The sequence below is a fragment of the Pieris napi genome, chromosome 11 (assembly GCF_905475465.1).
Source record: "Pieris napi chromosome 11, ilPieNapi1.2, whole genome shotgun sequence".
Classification (NCBI taxonomy): Eukaryota; Metazoa; Arthropoda; class Insecta; order Lepidoptera; family Pieridae; genus Pieris; species Pieris napi.
In genome coordinates, this window is record NC_062244.1 from 11,907,393 (window position 1) to 11,932,903 (window position 25,511).

A 25,511-nucleotide genomic window follows, 5' to 3' on the forward strand; every position below is an offset into this window, starting at 1 on the left:
TATATAATTTACGTAAGACGATATATTAACGTATTAATTATGATAATAAAGGATAGCTACTCGATTTTCAGATAGATTTATGATATTTAATTGTTTTATTGTTAAGTGCATTTTGTAGTTTGAATTTTTTGTCCAATAAGATGGACCCCATTCGCGTTTTTTGCTGGTTACGTTGAGGTATGAGTCACTTCACTGCAGAGAGAATAATCTACAATCTATTTGCACGATTATGTTATGTTATGTTAGTTATTTCAACTATATATTTGCGTGCTCCTATTTCACCATGCCTCCTGCTGATAGAGGACAAATCTAAGTTTTTAATTCATATTATTATAATTTATTACTTAAGATGTCATGTGGAACATGGTGTAATGGTTGCAGTTTGTCAAACTGGTAGTTTCATTAATGAGGCGGCAGAACTTTTACCAGAAAATAGCTTCCAAGTATCAAATTCTGCCGTTACTACCACTGAAAATTTAGGACAATACTTGATTGCTTTCAACATAACAAAGCACTTTCATGTTCCTACCTACCAGACTCGTATTCTTGCTTTGTTTCACATTCCTCTCATCAACACTATGACAAAAACTCAGTTTTGTATCGCGCAACTCAGACATACAACGACCAATATTTAAGCCTTGACTTGTTTAAGCTATCGCGGAATATGCTTAAAAGGAGTATTTAAAATATCCATAGCGCTAAATCACCTCCATCATGAGCACACCCCACATACCCTCACGAACTTTCACACAGCAGACCGAATTAGGTATTACGTATTTAATAATTATACTGTATCGATTTATACCTTTAGTAAATGTTTGTACCTTTTTGTATTTATTCCACCACTATGTGGAACCAGCTGCCCACTGAAGTATTTCCGAAACAATTCGACTTAGGGTCCTTCAAAAAAAGAGCGTACCAATTCTTAAAAGGCCGGCAACGCACTCGCGAGCCTCCTGGCATTGAGAGTGTCCATGGGCGGCGGTATCACTTAACATCAGGTGAGCCTCCTGCCCGTTTGCCCCTGTTGTATAAAAAAAAATATTATCTATTCCATCTTTGGATATATCTTGAATTGTTTTTTGTTATATATATAATTTATGTTAGCTTTCGGAATAAATAATTTTAATGTCATGTTACCTATGATATCAGCTATCCAAGTTAATGACTACTTGTGCTGATTTATAAACAAAAAATAAAACATTCTTTTCATATTTTTTGCTGCTGCCAATTTTCGTGCATATAATCCGGTCTCTACTAGAACGAACGAAGGAACAGTCTAGTAGTAGTAGACCAACCAGGCTCCAGAAGATAAACCACTCCTTTAATTAAATTCTATTCGTTTTTACAACAAACTCCCAAGCGAAATTAGAGAATTATCACTAAATAAATTCAAAGCTATCGTTAAACGTAAATTAATCAATAAAGCTTTTATAAAATTGACGAATATTTAAATGATCCTAATCCTTGGGAGTGATTTGCTCCAGTTCAAACTAGTATGGCTCAAAACTTAGCGATTAAAAAGAGTGGCGGAGAGTTTCTTGTCAGTTTTTCTTGCCCGCTCTACGCCCTTGACTTGCGAACTGGTAGTAAATGTAAATTTAGAATCAATTTATAATCTTTTCTGTTGACGTTCATAAGTGGTTTACCCATATGAATAAAGTTAGTTGAAGTTTGAGTTAGTTGCTTGGCGTGACTGTCAACCCTGATGTCATGGGTTCCAGTCCCAGCAGAGGAAAGGTGATAAAATAAAAGACGATATACCGGTGTATACATATAAACTTAAATTTATTTACACCTTAATTATTTTGTGACATAAATTTGAACAATGTTTGAATGTTACATTCGAATTAACGGAACAGTTTGGCACGGATTCGGAGATTTAACTTAAAAACATTTTTTAAATTGTCGCGTGTTTAACAGCTTTAATGGATATTTTAAAAATTGTTTTTAATTTAAATGTAATGCATTTTCTTCCATTTTCTATCATCCTATACATTTTTACAAATACTTAGAAAACTTAAAAGTTGTGCGTACAAATCAGCAGGCTTACCCCGTAGCTTTAAAACGATTGTTTTCGTATTACGCTAGTACATGTTGCGAATAATTCATTACTTCAAAATTGATTTATATTAAGTATAGAGAACAAACTTTTGCCGATTTAGTTTTACGGACTAACCCTGCAGTCTTGCTTGCTTCTAGTTCTTCAGTTATGGCAGTCGAAAAGAGAATTGCTAAGTTTGTCTCTTTTTATCTCATTGTAAACACAATTTGAAAGAAACAGATGACAATATTTAATCTTAAGTTCATGAATAAGCCTTTAGTCAAAGAAAGTTTTGTGATTTTACTAAAAATTAAGTATTTTTACTTGAAGTTGAAATTTAATAAAAAAAAATATTTTTTGAGTAAAAAATAGAAATTTGAATTTGTGTTCCAGATTAAAGTATTAAGCGCTAACAGAATGTGATTAATATACAGAATCAAACAAACACACATTTTGACAGCAAAATCGTGCCAAATACAATAAATATTGCGCTCAAAGTCACAAAACTCGTTTCGTTTTCGTAAAATATTAAATTTAAACGCTTAATTTAAATCAGTCTAATTCTTAAAGCGATTTAGCTTAAACAAATGCTATAACACTGAAAAATAAGGCCACTAGGTATAGGACACTAGCCGTCTCCCTCACTCTTACTAAGTACGAAAGAGACGGACGTTAATATAGAATTTCGAATCAATTTGTGCTCAGTTCAACGATTTTAAATAAGTCGATTTAACAGTTAACTATAACGTAATAATGCCCGTTAACTTGCCAACGCTTAAACGGTTAGTTAATTTTATATAAACAGGCCGTTAAAGCGCCAGTGAACCCGGGGCTGTATAACAGTAACTTAATCCTTATAAAACGTAGATTAGATACCGCTCGTTGCCATGGTAACAATTTAAAAGACGTTGCCATGGCAACCGACATCAATATTTAGTCAACGTTTTCTAATAAGACCGTAATTAATTTACGTAAAACAGTAAATAATCTATGTTAATATGGCGGTTGCAACGATTTGGATTTCAATATAAGGCGGAATTTTTTAACACCACCCGGGAATCGAACCCATGAAAATTCAAATTAATTTCATTCAAACATTCCATAGAAAGATAAAACTAAGCGATTTTCTATTAGTTGTTTCTTCCTTCAATGAAGTTTCTATATATATTTTCAGTATTGCCAGATGGTGTTAAAAATCCCCACTTTACTCTCAATTACATTAAATTTAATTGTATACAAAATCAAATTTTGTTAAGACAAATATTCTAAACTTTTCTTAAATCGTGAGAATAGACCCCATGTGATATATCATGTGACCTGTTTTCTTAAGTCCATCACAAATAATTAGATTTAAATGATATCGAAAAATAATTTAAAGCTAATCGCAAAGGCGTTTACAAACCTTTTATGAAAATATTTATTCGAGTCATTTCATATATTTCACTAACACAAATGTATGGAAAGACTCAAAATTCGCGGAAACTAATAATTCAGATCCTCTATTCACTGACTTTTCAACGGTTAATAACTGATTGTGTGTAAGGCCAGCCGTTACAGTCTGTGAAATGCAGTTATTAGCTTATTTACATTTATCTACATGCACCATTTATTTACATATGACACCAATATAGAAGAGACTCAATTCGTCTACTAGACTTGTAAGGTCTACTTTGAACACCCTCTATATTCAAACGAGACATCGATTGAAGTTTATAAATGGTGTTCATTACAAGCGCATTTCCCACATAATGAGATGGGCGTCTTTGGGATTGGGGTCAGCCGCCGGCACTGGCCGTTCCGCCGCATCAGCGGTTTGCCTCCAGTCGACATACCCTCGCCCGCCCATAATTGTCACTATCGACCTTCTGCTATTCTCCACGATGTAATCCGTTCCACGTAAACTCCTCACGGCGTTCCTTTCCGGCTTCTTCTGTCTCAGCTCAGGCTGATTCGCCGAATCGCTTCTAGAAATTGACCGTTCGGAGGCGCTCGATTTTCCCGAGTCCGGAGTGGACACGGCCAATGGCACCAAGCTAGCTGCCCCGGATGCGCCCGAACTGGTTCGAGACACACCCCGTAGAGCCATCGATTCCTCGCTCCCAGATGACGTGCATAGACTTGAAGCTCGCGAGTCTACGGACCAGCTCGACAAGTCCAAACTCCTCGGTCTACCCGCCCTCATTCGCAGCCGTCTGTCCAAGGTACTGACGCGGAATGGAATCGCCGCTAATTCAGGATCACTCCGTCGTAAGGTCTCCCCTCCAGAACCACTAACGTCAGCTTCCCCCACACAGTCCTTCACAAACATTAAATCACCGAAAAGTCCGTACACATCACACGCATTGAGATTCGCGCACTTTGGCAGAGTTTTGCTTAGACGTACGTCGCCCGGTTTCTTCCTTCTAATGACAGCGGATTGGACGCGTTGCGGCCTATATGGGCTCATTTCTTCGGAGATACGCCGTTCGAGTTTATTCTTCTCCTCTTCTTCTTTGTACTCGTGAACGGTGTCGGCCAGAGCGCGAGCGTTCGACAGGTTGCGCCTGACGACATTGACGTCGACGTCCTTTGCATCCGGGTTCAGCGCGAGGAGGAATGTAACTGGACCAGCATGGGCGTGGTAGGAGACCGCGGTGTGGCCTCCGATTAAGGGTAGACCTTCTAGTTTTGGCAGAGGCACTGTGACGCTTACTCCGGCGGTGGTTCCGACCCAGAGGAGACCTTGAACCGCCAATAGGGAAGACACGTGAGCCGGTTTGCTGCCTTCTCTGGCTCCGATAGTTTTGGCCACATCGGCGGCTATGTCTATATTCTGGAGATGTTCCAGAGTCTCCGTGTGGTATAAGCTGACGTATGTGGAATCTGAGAAAGCTGCCCAAAGACCGACTCCGGAATGTGCCAAATACTTGACCGAGCGATCTCCTTCGCCTTTGAGTTCTATGATGCGCATGATTTCAGCGGTCAAGGCGTTGATGGCGAAGACCCGTTTGGCGCAAGTGGCGTAGATGATGCCATCGACTGGTAGAATGCAGTGAACCGGTTGGTCTCCGAGCTCTATTGCGATCGGTTCTTGCAACGCCCAGGAGTCGTCGTGATTCCTTCTGAACACTGATATCCTTCCATTGGAAAGACCCACGAACATTGAATCGCAGTGGTAACGGATCTGCGTGACTGCCGCTACAGTGGGGACCTCGTTCAGTTTCTCCTGCTTCTCGGGTTCGACGCCCGAGAATATGATGATTTTCTTGTCCTCAGTGCCGAGCCAGACTGTGTCGCCGCACAGTGTGGTCACTTGCCTCACTCCTTTTGCGTATTCTATTGATGATACCTGGAGAATTCAATACATTATTAGTATGCTCATTTACTAATTAGTGAGTAGTGAAGTGATGATAAATTCAATAGAAGTGCCCATAAACGTGAACGAAGATCAAGTTGAATATGTAAATGAGTATATCTACTATACTATACATCTAATAGCTAATAAAGACTGTATGGGCAAAGAACTGGACCGTAGACTTACAAATACTTGGAGAAGATGTCAGAAGTAATGACAAACAGAAACTTGAAAATGTTTTACAAGCGAAAAGTTTTTGATGCCTGTATATTAGGGAGCGTTCAAGTACGTCACGCAATTTTTGGAGATTATTGACATCCCCCCCCCCCATGTTACGCGCCGTAACGTTTTTCTATACCCTGTGTGTGTAATAGTAAAACGTTTCGTGACCATCCAGTAACTCTTTATATACCTAAAAGTTACCTTTATGTGGTGAAAACTGGAAAGTCGAAAATAATATAACTATTAACACGTAATTCAATCCCCGCCCCACATCGTAACGTTTTGCAAAAGGAAAAAAATTCGTTACGTAATACTCACTGGCTAACAAGATAACAAACAGATAGTATGTCAAAATATCGAAAGGAGTGTTCTCAGTTCTAGGTCTGAAACTGAAAGATTGAGTAAAACTAAAAAAAAAGACTAGACAAAGTTTAGAAATACTGTTACTTCTAGTAAAGAACTGAAATGGAAATGGACACATTATGAAAGAAGACAAAAATAAATGGACGAAAAAAGTGATGAAATGGCTTCCTCGCTATGACAAATCGTAAAACAAAAGAATTTTATACTTTAAAAAATTGAAGTATTTTTCTATTAACAAAAAAAAATCAGTGGCGCTACAACCAGTTTAGGTCTTGGCCTCAGATTTCTAAATCTGTTTCATGATCATTTTTAAATCTAATATGCAAGTAGGAGATCAGCTTCCAGTGCTCGGTTTCACGATGTTTTCCTTCACCGTTTGAGCGAATTTTAAATGCGCAAATAGAAAAAAAGTCCATTGGTGCACAGCCGGGATTCGAACCTACGACCTCAGGCATGAGAGTCGCACGCTGAAGCCACTAGGCCAACACTGCTCTTTTCTATTAACAAATTCATATCAAATATTGATTAGCGAGAGTCGAACATGAAACATTTTTTGTAATCTCTAGCAGATACTCACCCTAATATCTGGCAGATCGAGCGTAACAAGCGTTTTGAGCGTAGCAGCCCGATGGGTCAGCACGGAAACGTGACTGTCACTTCCGCCGCCTGCGCAGACCCACAGGAGAGACCTGGCGCGACGACGAGTGCCACCATTACTGCAGCCCGTGCTCGAGTAGAAGCAGCCGCATTTCACCTGCAAATTTTTATTAATTTGATTTTAAACTTACATCAATGTAATTGCTGTTGATGTAGGCTTATGATAGGACTACCACCCAAACTTTGTACTATAAACAAAATAATTTTGGTTTAATTATTGAGATTTCTTCTATTATTTTTTAAAATCATAATTTATTTTGATTTTATTTGTTATTATTTTATTGCTTCATAGTTAAAGTTAGTTAGTTAGAAACGAATATTGTTACGACCAATCAGAGCAGACCAAATGCTTCGTGTGGGGTCGAGGCGCCATCTTGACTTTTGACAGTGTACAGAAAACGCAGGAAAGTTCTGATTGAGTATTCAGTGGAGCATTGTGGTGATGAGAGGTCTGAGTTGGGTCCAGTAGATTGTGATTAAAAGTGATATTGGTGCCCTGAATCCGCTGTTCGTTATAATTAAAGTTACAGTGTCCTTTTTAATGTTAACAGAAATCAACCTAAATTAAATATTTTATTATTAACAATATAACCAACATAGGCACCTCTCATTCGAATTCTTCATGCAATATAATGAAGGCTACGTATTCAGAACTTGATATATTCGGTAGAGGGCTGATCAATTTAAAAAAAAGCATTGTTGAATGCCTATCTGATACCTAATACGCTATTTTGTTTAATAAGCAAAAAATTATTAGTACAATCTAAAAATGGAAGAATAATATTTTTATTATTTAAACTTTTTGATTTTTCGTAACATTTATGTTTATCATAATTGTCATATATTTTAGAAAGATAACTTGTAACATATACTGTAGATATAGCATTATATATGAAGTGGTGAATTTATAAATAAATATACATAGTGCTTGTCGGTAAAAAATTACTAGGAATGTAATAAATTAAAACATACCTCAGTAAGAGAATTCGAAGAGTAAACAGGCGCAGCTGTCACATACAAGGGCATCTTATGTGGTGGTGTGGTACTGGCCGGCAACCTCCAAGCTGGACCGTTGGCCCGCGCCTGCGCAAGCTGGGCCAACCTTAATTCAGTGGCCCAAGCCCGCCTCGCCCCTGGTTCGTTAGCCCTGAAGGTGATCGGCTCTTCGCGACCTCTGATTGTGAGTTGGAGGCAGCAGGAATCCACCCAGGCCATCTCGTCATCTTTTTTCTGGAATTTAAAAAATCTAATTTATTTACTATTTCTATCAAACCTTTCGTTTGTAATGAAACTACTTCTAAAACGGCTGGACCGATTTTGATAACGTGGCTTTTTGTTCAACGTTTGTCGGGTCCGCTGGTCTCTATTAACATTATAAAGGAGATATTTAATTATTTGCATTTAATAGGCTCTAAAATTACAGCGCTGTTTTGAAAAATTAGTTCACCAATGGAACCCTGATAAACTCAGGCTATAGAATATTTCCAAAAAAAACTTAAAAAAATAAAAAAAATAGTTCAGTATGAAATTGCGATAGTGTAACCCAGAGTGTGAAACAGACTAATAAAAATTCCAAAATCGCGTACTATGCGGAAACCATTGACAATAGAGCAAAGTCATGTACTACAGTTTTATAGAAGACCTCAATATCTACTAAAAAGTTCTCGATACTACATGTATAGCGAAAAAAAAATTGCATTTAAAAGTATATTTACAGATAACATCGTGCAACGTTCTAGTTAATACAGATATAACAGCAGAGATGTATGATATCATTTTTTTATTTTTAAATTCTTTAAACACAATTTCACCCGTGAACCTGCCTGAGAACTATTTTTTATTTTAATTATTTACATTTCGTTACATTTATAGAAAAACAAATATCATAATACAGAAAAATTATAATAGATGCAACGGGCGGCTTTATTTTAAGGAAAAAAACTAAAAAAAGAAATATGATGGGTGCAAGAACTCTGCAACTATTTTGAACTAACCTGTATACTCTGCTGTATATTTTGCAAGAGCGTCCTAAACATTTCCGGAGCCACTTCAGCATACGGCGTCTTCAGTGAAGCAGCGAGATCTGCCATCCTCGATACGGTCTCGTAGTCGTGCATCAACGCCGACATCTCATTGCAGAGTGAATCGCCGGCGGTGGTGCCGCTACTCGAGTTGGAACGTAGACTTCCACTACGATTCATACCTGGGAAAAAATAGTTTTTAAGCTATTGCATAGATTTTATCGCGGGCTTTGAGCGCGGCGACCGAATCAAGAAATTCCGTAACGAAAATAAACCTAACACACTATTACGTAATATAGGTGCGGCCAATGCACGTTAGAGCGGGACAGAACGCATACTGCGTCTCACATAGGTCTGGCCTGATCGGTGACGTAGCGCAGGTGCGTTAGAGTGGGACAGAACGCATACTGCGTATTCACATCTCTCTGACGAGATCGGTGACGTAACGTAAGCGCGGCCAGTGCAGCCGGTGCGCGTGTCCATTTCCTTTTTACAGGTATTGGTTATACCGGGCAAAAGGAGTGCAATGGATATGTGACACACCGTATACGTGCTAATGAAACACAAGCGAAGTCGTTACATCCGGTTTCTACTGTAGTTACTGTTGATATAATCACCAAATAAGAAAATCAAAGACTCACCCTATAGTGTTACGTATACGTTACGTAAGTATTACGTAATACTTGAACGGCCCCCGGCAACTTGAAGATCATAAAAATTAACTAATATAACTTACCCTGAGCAAGTACTCGACTGAGCGTGGGCGAAGTCCCCGTATCGAGTACTTCGACGTCCTGCACAGGGTGCGCCCATTTGAGGCCAAGTCTTTCCGTCTCCTCTCCCCCAGCACCCACAGACACACAAACAACCAGATCGTTTAGTAATAACAAGCGACGCGGCTTGCATTTTGTCAGTGTGCCTGATTGATTAAATTCCTGTAAACAACAAAAATATATATTAATATATGACCCGATGAACTAGGAATCACCTTACAGAAACATATGTATATGTCGCAGCCAACTAGTTTATATTATTATTATTATTATTATTATTATGTCTTGAAATTTATATTTATTTTATTTTCACGACAAGCCACCACCTTTTTTACACGAATACGCCTACAACGCGATTTCTTATAACGCAGTCCGGGTCTACCGCGTTATACTGTATAATGAATGAACTGTACCAAAAGTGAATTTGTATTGCAGTGCCTGCTACATTGCTGTCCTTTATAAATAAATAAAAAACTTACCAGTTGTAAGAGATCGTCTTGCCGTAGTAGATGCCGCTTATCGGCTCTCGAAGCGAGGAGTCGGGCTGCGCCAAATCTGGCCGCGCCCCCTGCGCCACCTGCGCCTACACCGCCGCGAGTCAAACGACGGAGGGCACCGCGGAAAGCCTAACATTAAGGAAATAATTTAGATCCTTCGTTTTATGTACATATTTATCTGTTTTTAACCGAAAAGTCGAGTAAATATGATTAATTCGCATTCAAAAGTTAATTTAAAGGAATTCAAAATTAAAGTTTGGTCGAATTTTGTACTAAAGTTTTTCGCCGGAAATCGGACTTAGGATATTCAGGTTAATAAAATAAAAACGTTATATTGTGAAGCAAAGAAATTAACTAGAAATTATATTGTGTTCCTTTATATTGAATCTAAAATTATTAACTTGAGCTACAGATTGAAATATAAACCATACTATTTTTAATATTCATTCAAAAGCTACCATAATATACCGTAAAGCTACTATTGCATACATAAATATGGCATAATATCCTTACCTGTGTCCTCTCAGCCTCCCGTTTCCTCTCATTGAGGGCGTCGGCCATCGCTTCAAGCCTCGTCAAAGCACGTTGTAGTGCTACACGGTCTATATGACCAGGAGGTGTGTGTTTTAGGAGATCCTGAAATCAGTTGTAGAAAAAATCAATGGTGTATGGTCAGAAATTGTAAAAACTTATTTCGCTTGAGAAACACAAGAGAAGTACCGATATAGAAAAAAATATGTGTGGCACTCGGGGTCTGCCGCGGTAAAGCTATTGCATTATAAACTAATGCAATATAATTATTTATTTAATTTTTGCAGTATTTTTTTTCTTTGATATTAATTCAAACTACCACTCTACCAGACTCAGACTAACACGCCTATCCGGTCACGCTAAACCGATGTGAGACGCAGTATGCGTTGTCCCGCTCTAACGCGTATTGGCCGCACCTATATTACGTCATCGTGTGTTAGGTTTATTTCGTTACGGAATTTCTTGATTCGGTCGCCACGCTCAAAGCCCGCGATAAAATCTATGCAATAGCTTAATAATAATGGCTTTAAATTAATTCCTCAAAATATTCAATTCGAGAATTCTTGATGGCTAAGTCGGTAAAAAGAAAATTATCATTGTTAAACTAGATGGCGCTAATTTAAAAACTCACCTGTAAAAACATGATGAACTGCGGAAACCGCTGCACCGGTTTCACCATAAGCCCAAAGAAGGAGAGTCTATCGTGTGCGCTGATCTGCTTCACTTTGAAGAAGTCAGCCAGAGCGGATTTCCTCTTCGACTCCATTTTGGCCAACTCCATTGCGACGGAGAAGTTATTTATAAAGTCCGAATATACATCAAGCACTACTGCCTTTGAGAACGCGTTTAAGAAGACCTCGCCTGAAATAATAAGAAAATCAATAATTAAAAATCCTGGCCCAAAATTTCTTCCTTCTTCATATTATTTGATAGTTTCTCTGGTAATATATATATATATATATGTGCTGGTGTACTTACAATATTCACTGCATGAGTAATTTTATATTATTGTCGACATCATACAAAAACCCATTAACAATATGTTATCTATGTCTGCAATTAACAAAATATCGAAATATCTAATCTTTGACAGTTGACAATCGTGTCATTCTGACATATTTTATCAAAGGGCAGCTATTAAATTATAATTGGTAATGCCAGTACATTACATTATTTACTTTGATCCAGAAAATCCTCTAAAAATACAATGATATAAACGAAAATCTGGGAAATAATAAGTACTTATACTTAAATTTTGGTTTACGAAATCGCTTTTAGACTCAATTAAAAATATTTTTTATGAAGAATTTAATTTATTAAAAACCAAAACCCTCACCTATCTTTTCATCGCGGTCCCATGTCCGCGCGCAGTCGGCAAGTGCGGTGCGAAAGTGTAAATGACATTGCAGTATATCCGGAAGCCGGTGAAAGAGTGTCTGTATTTTGCTGCCATTTAGAATCGCTGGACTGCTCTCCTCTAGGGGTTTCTTGTAGTCCTGAAAGTAAAATTCAAAACTTTATTAATTAATTAGAAGAGTTAGACAATGTATAATATAGGGACGGTTTTAAAAATGAATTATACATAACATAAAAAGTTACAATAAACAAAAACGTCTAAATTAGAGAAAAAAGTTTATAAGCAAATATATTTTGTTATGGTCGTAAAATGAATTAAAATTAAAAATCAGGGAAAAATCATACACCTAAAATTATTACAATTAATTCCTGAATTAAGATTATGAATTAATTGTTAGCTACCATCAAGTCCATTTGACAAGAAGGACAATCCATTTGACCTAGTGAATTAGTGTTAGGGCAACGTGCACACAGTTATTGGACACTTTCTTGTGTTAAATATCCTTATTAGTAAATTAGGTTAGATTTTAATTACTTATTAGTCTGAAGTGAGGCTAGTAAAGTAAGTAGATAAAGACACATTAAAAACAAAACAAAAAATTAAATACATAATCGTAATTTATCATAGACAATATAATTCGAGAAAAATATGATTTTAAACAGAAAGATACATTAAAGTGATCCATCACACAGATTGTGATGTTATTTGAATTTTAACAACGTATAACATTGAGATTTGACACGCAATAAAAACTTGCCATCGCGTCATCTCTGAATATAGCTCTTATTTGATTTATGTAAACATTATTATATACAAGCAAAGTCAAATCAAATATTTTGTCTACACAGTAAATAAAACTATAAAATAAATCAGTGGCTAACATTTTCAGTGGTATCTGTTTCATGATCATTTGTCAATCTAACTGGCCAGTAGTAGCCTCCTGTGCCTGACACACGTGATCGACTTTTTGGATCTAAGCCGCGACGATTTCCTAACGATGATTTCCTTCACCGTTCGAGCGAATGTTATATGCGCACTTAGTCAGAATGTCCGTCGGTGCAAAGCCGGGCATCGAAGCTACGATTCGCACGTTCAAGCAAAAATTTAAACGTAAATACAATTTAATGAGCAGTGTTGATCTGGCTTCAGTATACGACTTTCATCCCAGAATGGACTTTATAAAGTAACTTTAGTGAAGAAAAAGACGGCGAGGAAACCCAGCCTTAGACATAAAGTCGACGGTGTTAGGCACAGAAGGCTGATGACTTAATTGTCTATTAAAAAAAAACAAATAATCACGAAACAGACATCAATATGAGATCTAAAAGGTTGTAGCGTTATAGGTTTTTTTAAATAAAATTATTAAAGAAAAACGCCCTATACTTCGCTCAGCATAGTTAATTACTGTGTAAACATGTTTTTTTAGTGCATTTCGTTATTCTTTTGATAAAACTTTAGGCAGCATATTACAAATCCTTATATTTTATATACCATATATATAATCATCACTTGAGCTATATAAATTACCAATTTGAACCTAAACTCGAACCGTGACTACTACAAAATTGACCTTACATATTTATCAGTCAAAATTTTATCTAGAGTAAAAATTCGACTATTTTCACTATATTTCGTTACGCTACATAAAAAACGGTATTACAACTGACAGGAGACAATCCCTCAAACACTGGCAACACATTCGGAAGTTTATGCTAAGTGCTTGCCTCTTGTGATAAAAATTCCCTAGCAGACACAATGTATTCCCTACGACTGTCATCTGAAGCGAAACTAGTATCGAGTTTCATCTAAATATAAGGCAGCTACGTAACAGCCAACCACCATTAATACATTTAATTTGTTGTGCACGGACTTGATTTGCGTAAATCTATTAACTTTATAGTAACAACTTCACAAGTTATTAACCCAATTCTCTTTACACCATTGTGCAAGAAGCAATGCAGTATTTTGACATTTTAAGGTCAAATATAGAACGTCTATTGTCATAGAGTTTATCTATGGCTTTTTATGCCTTCACAGGTTACGGACAAATGTCAAAGTGTCACTCGCAAAGTTTCCAGTCGGCATTGCGACTAATAATTTAAATGATTAAATATAGTAAAAGAAATACATTCTAAACACGCGAAAACAGTTCAAAGAAAAGTGTCAAGAATAAAATTGTTTAAATGTGTACAAAATAATCGCATTTTTTTATAAAATAGTGACCAAATTAATCAATAACGAGTTGCCATGGCAACACATCTATTCTCTGTGTGTACAAAATAATCGCATATTTTATAAAATAGTGACCAAATTAATAAATCATTTGCCATGGCAACCAATCCAATTATATAAAAACACGTATAGTACTAAAACCTATAAAGAATGGGTGTATGCACCGCATAATAACGCATTTATCAGCGCAAACAGGACACCAATTAATAAAACGGTGACCTCGCAGTTGCTACTATGTACTTCCTAATATGCAAATCTATGAACAATACAAGTAGGTCATTTGTCTCGTGTTTGTTTTTCGACTCAGCTTTCCCGTAAAACAAAAGATTAGAAAACTTAGCTAGACTTGTAATTAGACCTACTGACCTTTCTCAGATTAGGCATACAGTGTAGACTCCATATAACGACGTTCGATATAACGAAAAACCCTCTAAAGGGTCGAAATCAGTCGGCTTTGGTTGGTTTAGCTTAACTTCCATACAATGATACACATAGCATTACACCCACCCTCACCACAAATTAATAATAAAAAGTATTTTTTAAGTTTCCGAAATTAGTTAAAACTGCTGAACTGTGTACGTTCTTTTGTCAAACTCGACTGTCGGCATCATACGTCCCGAAATTTTTAAGAAATTCGTTCCGTTCTTTTGTATACAAACTGGGATTGCTTGCACGTGCTTTATCACGAAGATGCCTCAATATCGCAAGATATGAACAAAACAAGTCAAAAAATACAGATATACTTGTTATTAATGTGCATTCCGCACATTAAAAAACAGTTGATAGTTATTAGGAAATAAATATAACAATTTATTAGAAAATGTAAAGCAAAATACACAAAACTTTGTTTTATTATAAATACTCTAGTATATTATAATAGACATTTGTTTTAAAAAAAAATGATATTGTTTTGTAAAGAAAAGAATTTTAGTAATAATGCAACAAAATTCAGAAGGCCAATCGTGAACTTTTGAAATCGGTACTTAAAAACAACCGTAAATCTCAATCATTTTATTCTCCTGCATAATAATCAGACTACATAACGCATAGTTGTAAATTGGTTTTTTGGTGAATGATTTCGCAATTTGATCATGCCTTGACAAAAAATTCTATTTAATTACATAACAATTAAAAAGCATGAATAATTGCCACTGCGCACTTCCGCTGCAAATTCGTTCTGAGTAATTACTAACGGCTCTCGACTTTACATAGGCACAATTTTAATTTTTACTATTTAAATTTTTGATATTCATTTATACCTTTGAAAAGTACAGATTTTTAATTGTTTTTGCGATTAAAACAATGCTACAGAGATGTAAAAATCAGAAATGTACTTACAATTATAAGTCTCTGTAGTGTGGCGACATATGAATTCTCGCTGTGTATAATAGCAGCTACCACGTGACGCCGTCGGAGCTGCACGGGTGTCAGGGAATCCGGAGGTGGACCCAGGGTAGGTGGTGGTGTCCGACCGCCGCGGAGTTCGCCCCCGCAGGAGAACATATCCTCCTCGAGCTAGAATAAGAATTATTTATTCGTAAGTTTGACATTCGGGTGATGTCTCTATGGTAAGAACTGCTTGTTCGGTGAAAGTTAAGATTTAAATGGGGCTTCTAAACGGGCTATGTTTTGCTGCAATTGATGGCTGCACTGTTGGCAACTAATTGCCCGGCCATTATAAAAATATTTTAATGCAGTTGATGGCCGAGCAATCTATGGCTGGTCAATGTCTTGCAATATGTCTGCAATAGTATGGCCCATGATGCAGACTCCTAAACGGGCTACACAAACCGGCAACAATGGCTGACGAAATCACACTTGTCGCAGCAGCTTATATTGTTTTAAAAAAGAAACAAAAAAAAAGAGGTTGTGGATTCGACCTTACCTACTTAAATAGGCATGAAACTGTAGACAATTTGAGTCTAGAAATAAGCCTTGATAATAAATTATTCAAGAACTTTACTAGAATGTCAAAAGGCGACTTCGACCGACCAACCTTTTTAGGTCTGGGCTTAGATTAGAATCTGTTTCACGATCATTTGTTAATCTAATGGGTAGATGATCAGCCATCTGTGCCTGACACACGCCGACTTTTTTGGGTCTAAGACATAGCGGTTTCCTCACGATGTTTTCCTTCACAGTTCGAGCGAATGTTAAATGCGCACATAGATATAAAGTCCTAGGGCATAGCCGGGGATCAAACCTACGACCTCAGGGATGAGAGTCACACGCTGAAGCCGTTAGGCCAACACTGCTCTTGTTCTGACAATACTATTGTAATGAATGTCGACCATCACTAAAATGTTATGTATTATTATTTTATAAATACCTACTAATCTAATAAATAGGAAATATTACGATTACTTTCTTTTAATTAATTAAAGATTTAATTACTTTTCGTGTATAATAATTCCGTCTACATAACATTTTAGTAGTAATAAATAAACGTGTTTGCGTGTTTAATATATGTAACGACTATATTTAAAAATAAAGATTATATAAACGCTTATAACAATTTTATAATTATCAAAAAAGAAATTCAATCACGCTCCCACGCTTCGATCAGTTACAGCGTTGTAATTTTAATAGTATTCTATACTGATATTCAAAAAGATTTCGAACTGAATAAACGCCAATTTTTTCTTTAGGTATAAAAGCTTGCCAACGCTCGGCACACTGGTACATTAGTACAAGAAAAATACATTTTAATGTGACAAGCACTTATAAGCAAACATACACGAAGAAGTAAAAAAAGAAAATTGTTGGTTGGTACAAAGGTAGGCCCATCAACACTCGTAAAGTCAACAACTACTGGGATATTTGAACGATTTCAAAAAGTCTATAACATTATTTATTCAAAATGTGTAAATAATTATATTTCTTAAATTAGATTATTAATTATCTATTTTGTTTTTACAGGTATCCATTAATTTTGTTTGTTACTCTGTGGAAAAGACGCTAGTTTTGTTTGTCTATGCATGTGTTAGTCATTTTAATTTGAATACGAAGTATTTGTTGTAAGTACATTTTGGATTGATTGTAAAAGAAATAGGATAAAAGTGATTTTCAACTGAAATAGCAAACTCTAAATACTGTTTCTAAAAATAAATATTTTTGCAACACAAGGAAAATAAGTAATCTCGACCGACTGAATTACCATTAATGCCCAAACAGAAAAGTTGAACTTCATTCATTTACATTCCTAATTTAACCATATTTCTCACTTAAATTATGTACATGTTCTTATTTAACTTATAACTGCAACTTAAATTTATATTTATAGAGTCGCCAGCACTATAATCTGGTATATTCAAAAACAGTTCGAAAAGTTACTTACAACAGTTTTTACAACAATATAAAATTGATACATGAAGCACAAATTCACTAATCACAATTAAACGCAATATTGTCACGCAATTCTCACTCAGAAATCACTAATATATAGTCATGCGTTGTACGTAAAATTTCGGATAACAATGACAATGGAAGCTATTCAAGTTTCCCTATAATTCCTAACCGCATGAATAACAGCTGTTGACTAATTCTCTTGTCTGGCTGAATTTTGTTATAAGCAACTGGTCTGTGAAATATAGGGAGACATTGTCTACACACACATCTATCCACAAGTCCAATTTTCTTTTTATTCACAATTTAAAAAAAACAACCTGTTTCTAACTTGAGGAGCACTAAAAATCGGCGTTGCGTTTCTGGCGCAATTGTTTCTATCTCATTTAGCCTAATCACTTACTGCTTATGGAAGTTATATTTTTAATAAGTAACCTATGCTAAGAATGTGATAATGAATGTTATGTGATGTGTCTGAATAAATGTTTGTTTCTCTATACAAACTCAAGAAATACTGAACATTTAAATATACATTAAACAATTAATAAAGCATTGTTAAGTGCCTATCTAGAACCTCGCTGGTAATTTTTTATATGCTTAACAAAACTTTTTGGTATTTTTATTTTAACTTATATACTGGGTGGCCAAAAACTCGTGGATCAAACGCAAATAGGGTATAGGTAGATGAGGTCATCAGCTGAAAAAAATTGTTCTACGGGAGTTCTCTAAGCTCAACCCCTGCAGAGTTATAATTTATTTTGCGTTTTTATAAGAAAATTGACTTTTTTTACTAATTCTTATTAAAATACGAAAATATCTACATCCTGTATCTTTTTCATAATATCCACTAGATTGGTACTGATGAGTTCTTGCGTTAGACATACTATTTAGAAAAATGGAGCAAAATATTGACGGAAAAAACGAAGAAGTGGTCGACTACGCAAGAGATGGGAGGACGACCTGAACGTAACAGCAGGCTACAACTGGAGAAGAGTCGCAAAAGAGAACAGTGGAAAGGGTTAGAGGTTAGAGGCACACCGAACTCCGAGATATACTGGAGTGAAAATATATTAAAGTTCATATATATAAAATTACAAAGTTTCGGAAGTTAAAGGCTATATTATTATTATTAAGTGTAGCAAAGATTTTGACAATATCCCATATGTCAAAGAGGGTTTATCCGAAATTATCGGATTAACGTGCGGAAACCGACATGTTTTGGGGTAAGATTCAGCACTAGACTGAGCGCTAAGTTTCGATTCTGAATCATACTATTAAGATTCAAAAATAAACAATAACACAAAGGAACAATCACCTTCTTGTTAAAGTAAAATAAACAAAGGTATATAGCAGAAACGTCTTATAATTTGATTCATATATTCGCGGCATGCTTGAATTCTACCTTCATCCATTTCCTATCCACGATGACCAGTGTGACAAGTTACCAGAGGGCTCCAGCCTCTTACAAATTAAGTCCTATATAATTTATTTAATATACCTTTAGTTTAGTAATTAGGCTTTCTGTTTTTCTTTATAATATAGAATTTTGGTTTCAATTATTGTTAGATAGTAGGTATCTACCTACCATTTCATTAAACCATTGGAAGAGCAGAGTACCCTGATGTACAGGTCTCCCTAGACTTAGTTCAGGGGCTCCAATATCTACTAAAAATTTAACTTGTTATTGAATAAAAGAATTTGAATTTTTTTGTTTTTTTTTTTTAATTTAGAAATACAAATGTCCTATACAAACGCTTATTTGCTACTTTTAATGCTCCAGTGAATAGGCTATCTCGCTCTTACAATTTAATTACTAAAATTAATGAAAATATTGATGTATTTTACAACAATCTACCGTAAGTTTGTTTATCGTACTCTTGATGAGGTTTAATAGTTCTTATTGTTTTTAGTTGTTACTTTATGGTTGCTCATTTAATTGTTTCCCTTGCTAGATTTCGTATGTTCTAATATAATTGATGTGTATGTGTGTAAAATTTGTGCAGTCATATTTTCTTTTTATTTTATGCATATATGTTTTACTTATAAATAAATAAACATAGCTATTCTTGTTATACGATTTTACAATAGATTGAATGCACAATCGTTGAAGGATCATCTCGGCCTTGAACATAATTATAATTACAAACAAGACAAAAGCATGTTAACCGTAAAATACATACTTCCATAGTATTTTTCTCAATGTTGGCACGCGGTAACTAATGCATATAAACCGGTCGTAACCACGGCTGACGTCATTTAGTATTACGAAATACCACACTCGCAGTTCACAGGCAGACTGGAAGTCGGAGGAATTAAACATGCTGCCATTATAAGATATATAAACAACAAAGAAGATTGGAGATGGGAGAAAAATACTCAAGATAGAGAGAAGGCCTATCAATGGAAGGTCCTTGGAATTTTATTATTATGATTTATAGTTATTAAGGTGTATATTTTCTAAAGATGGATGAATTTTTCATGGATTAAATGAGGCTTAATTATTATTATATAACAACGTAATGTATAATAATAATCTTTATTCATTTTTCTCACAAAAACTTAGTACATAAACAAGTGACAGTTATATACTATTATAAATAAATAATTGTCTTTCTTCTATTTAGGGAAAATGCTTGTGTGAGACTGATGCCAGCGAAAGATAAGAGTACCTGTGTTACAGGTCATCAGGCCTCCACCACCTCGGATCGAGGTCTTAAACAGTAGAGAAATTTTTTGTGAAATGTATGTAATGTTACAACAGATTATAATGATAACCTTTAATTCAGATACATTTTATAAACACATTTCCATCCTCTACTGACAGATTATAAGCGTCCAAAAGTCTGCAACTAGCGACACGAAACCCCTCGGTACATGACGCCATCACCATGAGTAAGTATCAAACAGTTGTATGAATATTTGTTATCAAACACATCTCCCAAGTGACTTACGTCAAACAGCATCGAATACTCCGCCTTGTCATGAAGAATTCTAACACAAAACATAGTTCACTCTTTACCACATGCACGTTACACATGACAACTAAAAATATACTGATGTAAAAATTACAATTGTATACTTGTAGCGTGGACGCGGACAGTACCTAGACTCGTCACGCCATCTTATTGACTGCGATCATTCAATGAATCATACTATTTTAATTGAAGAGACGAGTCCCATGTGAACGACCGTTAGGGTTTTAAAATAAATAAAGGCGCTACAACCTCTTTAGGTCTTGGCCTAAGATTACTGAATCTGTTTCATGATCATTTTTAAAATAGGCAAGTAGGCGATCAGCCTCCAGTGCCACGCCGTCGACTGTTTGGGTCTAAGAAATGTCGGTTTCCTCACGATGTTTTCCTTCACCGTTCGAGCAAATGTTAAATGCGCACATAGAAAGAAAGTCCATTGGACAGCCGGGGATCGAACCTACGACCTCAGGTATGAGAGTCGAGGGTTTTACGAATGTTAATAAAATAAGGCGAATTTGTTTTAAATTCATTGCAAAATGTTATGCTATATGCACAACCGTTACCAACCTTATTTCAAATATACCGTTGAGACGTGATTTGGGACGGCGGTTTTAACCATGGATCGATATCTCGCTTGAAGTTAGGCTAAATCGTAAAGTTAAATAACGTCTCTGTGCAGAGACAATTAATGATAAAAAATTTGAGATGGGATTAAATTTTTTAAAAGGCTCATCTGATGTTATTTTAAATCACCATGGACATGTGATATAACTAAACATGCCGGTCTTTTAGAATTGGTACGCTCTTTTCTTGATGGACCCTACGTCTAATTGGTTCGGAAATACTTCAATGTGCAGCTGTTTCAATTAGAATTGAATTGTCATCTGTTTTACACAAAGAATGTGTCACGATGATCTAATAGTTTTTTTTTTTTAAATTAGACACAATTTAACATTACCATCGAGCATAACATAAGACTAATAAGTAATTAAAAACTAACCTAATTTAAAAAGGATATTTTACAAAAGACAGTGTCCAATAGTACTACTAACAGTCTCTACTAAAGACACTCTGTTCTTGTGTAAAATTTTTACCACTATACACTATATACACTATTTTTACACTGATTAGCACTTAAAATTATTAATTCAAACCTTAAACAGTCAGGTTTACTTTACTTTAATGTCAATAGTTATGGAAAATTAGTCAATATTTTACGACGACTTTTAGTTACAATTAAAATCTCATAACTCTTTCTATTTTTGCAAATCCTTTAAGGTCTTTGCAGTGAGGCTATGGAGTTCACTTCCCGTCTCTATTCGCTTAGCTCCTTCTTTATCTTCCTTTAAATTTCTAAATTTCCTACTAACTGATATGAAACTGATCTAAAATTAGCGTGATTCATGTTCACTTTTTGTTTTTTATGTGTCTTTTTTTTTAAATATTGTCCTGTTCATTGTTTACATATGCTTAATTTCTTTGTTTTGTTCCATTCGTTTTGTCGATTTATCTTATGTATTTTTTCATTTCTTGGAAGAAATCGCTCGAAAGCGATAAAGCCCTTATCTTCATATAATTATGTCAACTGTAATATGTCTGTATGCAACGAAGTGTTAATAAATAAAGAATTAAACATCCTTTAAAAATTCACAAAATTTTAGCCTTTACATATAATCTAACAATATAAACGATCCCATTTGTAACAGTACCGGAATGAACTTCTCACATATAAATCTATTCAAAGAATGCTGATCTTGCCTTATGCGACCCTGTTACCGTCATGCATGAACCGGCTTCGCGATTCTGTGCAATGTTATGAATTTTTATCTGATGATGCATTCGAACCTTTTTCTACCTGATTCTGCATATATAAATATATTATATATCACTTTCGTGGCTTTGTGCGAAAGGGAGCGTTCTAGTGTTACGTAACGAATATTTGGGGTTTTTAGAATCACCTTTTGTAAAACGTTACGATGCGGGGCGGGGATTGAATTACGCGTTATTTTTAATATTATTATCGACTTTCCAGTACTTTATACCACATAATGGTAACTTAGGTATAAACAGTCACTAGGTGGTTACGAAACGTTTTACTATACTTGGGTACAAAAAAACGTTACGGCGCGTTACATGGGGGGGGTGTCAATAATCTCCAAAAATTGCGTGACGTTATACTTAAACGCTCCCTAATTGGCTGATTAAGGTTTAGGTTCACGTGTAATTATTTAGGAAAATAAAGTATCAAACCGAACCAACTCGATTTAGGGTCCTTCAAGAAAAGGGCGTACCAATTCTTAAAAGGCTGGCAACGCATTTGCGACACTTCTGGCAATATGAGTGTCCATGGGCGGCGATATCTTTTAACATCAGGTGAGCCTCCTACCCGTTTGCCCCGTTGCCTACAAAAATATTGAAGTATTACTGAACTCCTTAATATAAGGAAACTTGTTGAAAAGCATTTCATGTTATTTTGCCTGATGCGTTTCTAGCACAATATTTGGTATGCAAGGTTAACTGTGGGATGTACCGACCCAGTTAAATTTAGCGGCGCCGTGTTCCTATACATTTCTGAAGAATAAAAGAAATTGCGCCACAAGTCCACAACCCTTTATATATATATATTTTATCAATAAAATTTTACAAGCAATTTCTACAATTATATCCAATATAGTCAAAAATGCTTTACACTATTCAAAATGGATAAAAAACCAGTGGTCCGGGACTAAGATTTCAGTATGTTTCGTTTTTTTTAAATAGGCAAGTAAATCAGTCCACATATCCTTCACCATATGATGTAAACATTTGTACAAAGCCGGGGTTCAATAGACTTAATGTTATGAAAGGTAACCTTACGCGAATTTCTTAAAATTCCTATAGAATAAATTATTCCCGGGTTTCTATAAAAAGATTTTACACCTGTTTTTATAAACAGCCACAAACTACTTCCAGTAATAAGAATGGGGTCCAGAATAGTTCACGTTGGTTATTTACAACTAAGCAAGCTACATTACGTAAAATCTTCTATAGAAATAAAAAGCTTATAAATGATTTATCATCATGAGTAAAATATTATTATATGTTTTTGCATTTACATTTGGTTCATTATTTTTTTAATATACCTTAAAGCTAACTACTAACATCATATTTACGACAATATTGTAACTAACACAAGAAACACCACATGGACTTATGATTGTCTGCTTACATAAATAAATAATTAATATATAAATTATAATTATTGTTTTGTTTAACTTCTTTTTATTATCTCTTGTATGCTATGTTTGGCTTTATTTGTATTTGTATTGTATTTTTCTTGTACCGATGTATCAGTGTGCCGAGTGTTGGCAAACTTTAATAAATAAATAAATTAGGTTAATATGATGATGCTGGATTCGATTTACGAAAGGCAAAGAACGGCACATCTTCTTAGAAACTAATTCCTTATAATACAAAAATATACATATATTTAATTTTCATGAAAAACATACCTCCGGCAACTTGGGCATTTTATCCGTCTCATGTGTGTGCATATCATACTGATGTGTAGAACCACGTCGTACGCTGAACCATCGCGCCAGCCGCCCTCCGCCTTCGTCGTCCGGGGCGGGCGTGGGCGGCGAAGGCGCGTTGCTTCCACTGCGCCATCGCTCGCACAACTCACGAGCGCGGCTCAGCGTATTCCGAAGCTGCCCAGTGCTTCTGTAACAACGGTCAAAAATATATATTATGTATTCTATAAAACAAATACATAAGGAGCTGTATCTTTACAAGCATCCTGTAAAACAAAAAACTTGATCACTTAGACTTAATGTAAATTTAGAATATTTTTTTATTATTCTAAAAACTTTAGAATAACGGTGCAACACAGCTAAAATATTTGTCCAAACAGGTAACGCTTTAAGACATGTCTTCTGCTGCAAAGAACCTGAACAATACCAAGTAAACCAACCAACGCTGCCTAAGCTACAACCCCAGTCGCTTGGAATTCGGCTGGGGAATCCGACATGAGTATCAACATATCTCAAAAAGTTATTCTAATGTACAAGCCAACGCTGTACATTTTGCTCACTCAGGCTTTCTTAGTTCTATAAGCGTGGCGGGTTCCTAAATCGTCGGAGTTACGCTTCGAGAGTAGGACGTAGGCAGTCTCTTCAACTGTTACATTAATTCGTAACATAGCAATTAACATTTCATTATTTCACTTATATTCTATTGTTGTACGCGAGTGGTTAATATAGAGAGTAAAACTAAAATCTATTATTTAAAGCACCCCGATGACTATAGTGACTCTACATGGGTCGTATAAAGAGTGCTCTCGATGAAAACCCTCAACTCTCCATTTTAGACGTAACATAACTTTCCATATCTAACCGTAACGACCTTGATTGAAAGTGGAAAAGAAAATGCGAAAATCTTAAAAGGAATAATAGGACCCGCCTATGAAAGCTTCAAGCATCAATTGAAGCGAAATATTCCAAGCGAATTATGCCACATTATGTATCATTATGGATAGGATATGGACAATTAATGCGGAAGAACATCAATTCAGCGTGGAAATCAAAATAGCCGATAGCGGTACAGCTAGAAAGAAACTTGATTGTTAGACTTTCTTGTAATTAAACTATTATTTATCTGAGATTATGAAAGATATTGCTCTTAAAATAATATTTCTCTAAATTCGAATTCAAAATCATTTATTTATATAGGTAACAGAATGTACACTTATGTACAAAAACAGAAATGTACATGAAATGCTTCTAATTTTACATTTACAGCCAGTTCTCAAATTAAGGGCGTAGAACGGAAGAGAAGAACTGGCAACCAAGTTTCAAATGACATCTTAAGTAATTAATAATAATAAAATAAATTAAAAACAATGATTTGTCCTCTATCAGCAGGAGGCATGGTGAAATAGGAGCACGCACTTACATTCTCGTGGGAACAACACGCAAATGCGTAGTCGAAATAACTAATATCATCGCCTATACGAATTCAAGTACGACCAGTCACCACAAGTTATCAACTAAAGAGTTAAATAAAAGTAATTTCAAAAATCGGAAATAAATGAATCCCCTTCATCCCAAGAACTCATATCTCACAAAGGACTGAATTTTGAACACTTAGAAAAACTGATAATCTTTTTTTTGCTTTTGATTGGAT

At 35.5% G+C, this 25,511-nt stretch overlaps 1 protein-coding gene across 4 annotated transcripts in view; it reads right to left on the reverse strand.

Annotated features, from left to right (window-relative positions):
- Window positions 1-1,761: 1,761 nt before the first annotated feature.
- The window catches only part of LOC125053584 (rho guanine nucleotide exchange factor 10-like protein), a 66,260-nt gene continuing 42,510 nt past the window's right edge, over window positions 1,762-25,511 (reverse strand). For 3 of the 4 annotated variants that reach the window (XM_047654994.1, XM_047654992.1, XM_047654993.1), the window contains 11 exons: window positions 23,840-24,050; window positions 15,370-15,546; window positions 11,779-11,938; window positions 11,074-11,303; window positions 10,425-10,547; window positions 9,894-10,040; window positions 9,378-9,576; window positions 8,615-8,823; window positions 7,593-7,850; window positions 6,541-6,717; window positions 1,762-5,372 (listed from right to left, as the gene is read on the reverse strand). In XM_047654994.1, coding sequence (XP_047510950.1) covers window positions 3,771-5,372; window positions 6,541-6,717; window positions 7,593-7,850; window positions 8,615-8,823; window positions 9,378-9,576; window positions 9,894-10,040; window positions 10,425-10,547; window positions 11,074-11,303; window positions 11,779-11,938; window positions 15,370-15,546; window positions 23,840-24,050 — 3,493 coding nt within the window. In that variant the 3' untranslated portion in view covers window positions 1,762-3,770. Of the gene's footprint in view, window positions 5,373-6,540; window positions 6,718-7,592; window positions 7,851-8,614; window positions 8,824-9,377; window positions 9,577-9,893; window positions 10,041-10,424; window positions 10,548-11,073; window positions 11,304-11,778; window positions 11,939-15,369; window positions 15,547-20,327; window positions 20,482-23,839; window positions 24,051-25,511 lie in introns of those variants that run through there. The other variant, XM_047654996.1, reaches the window with a different exon arrangement.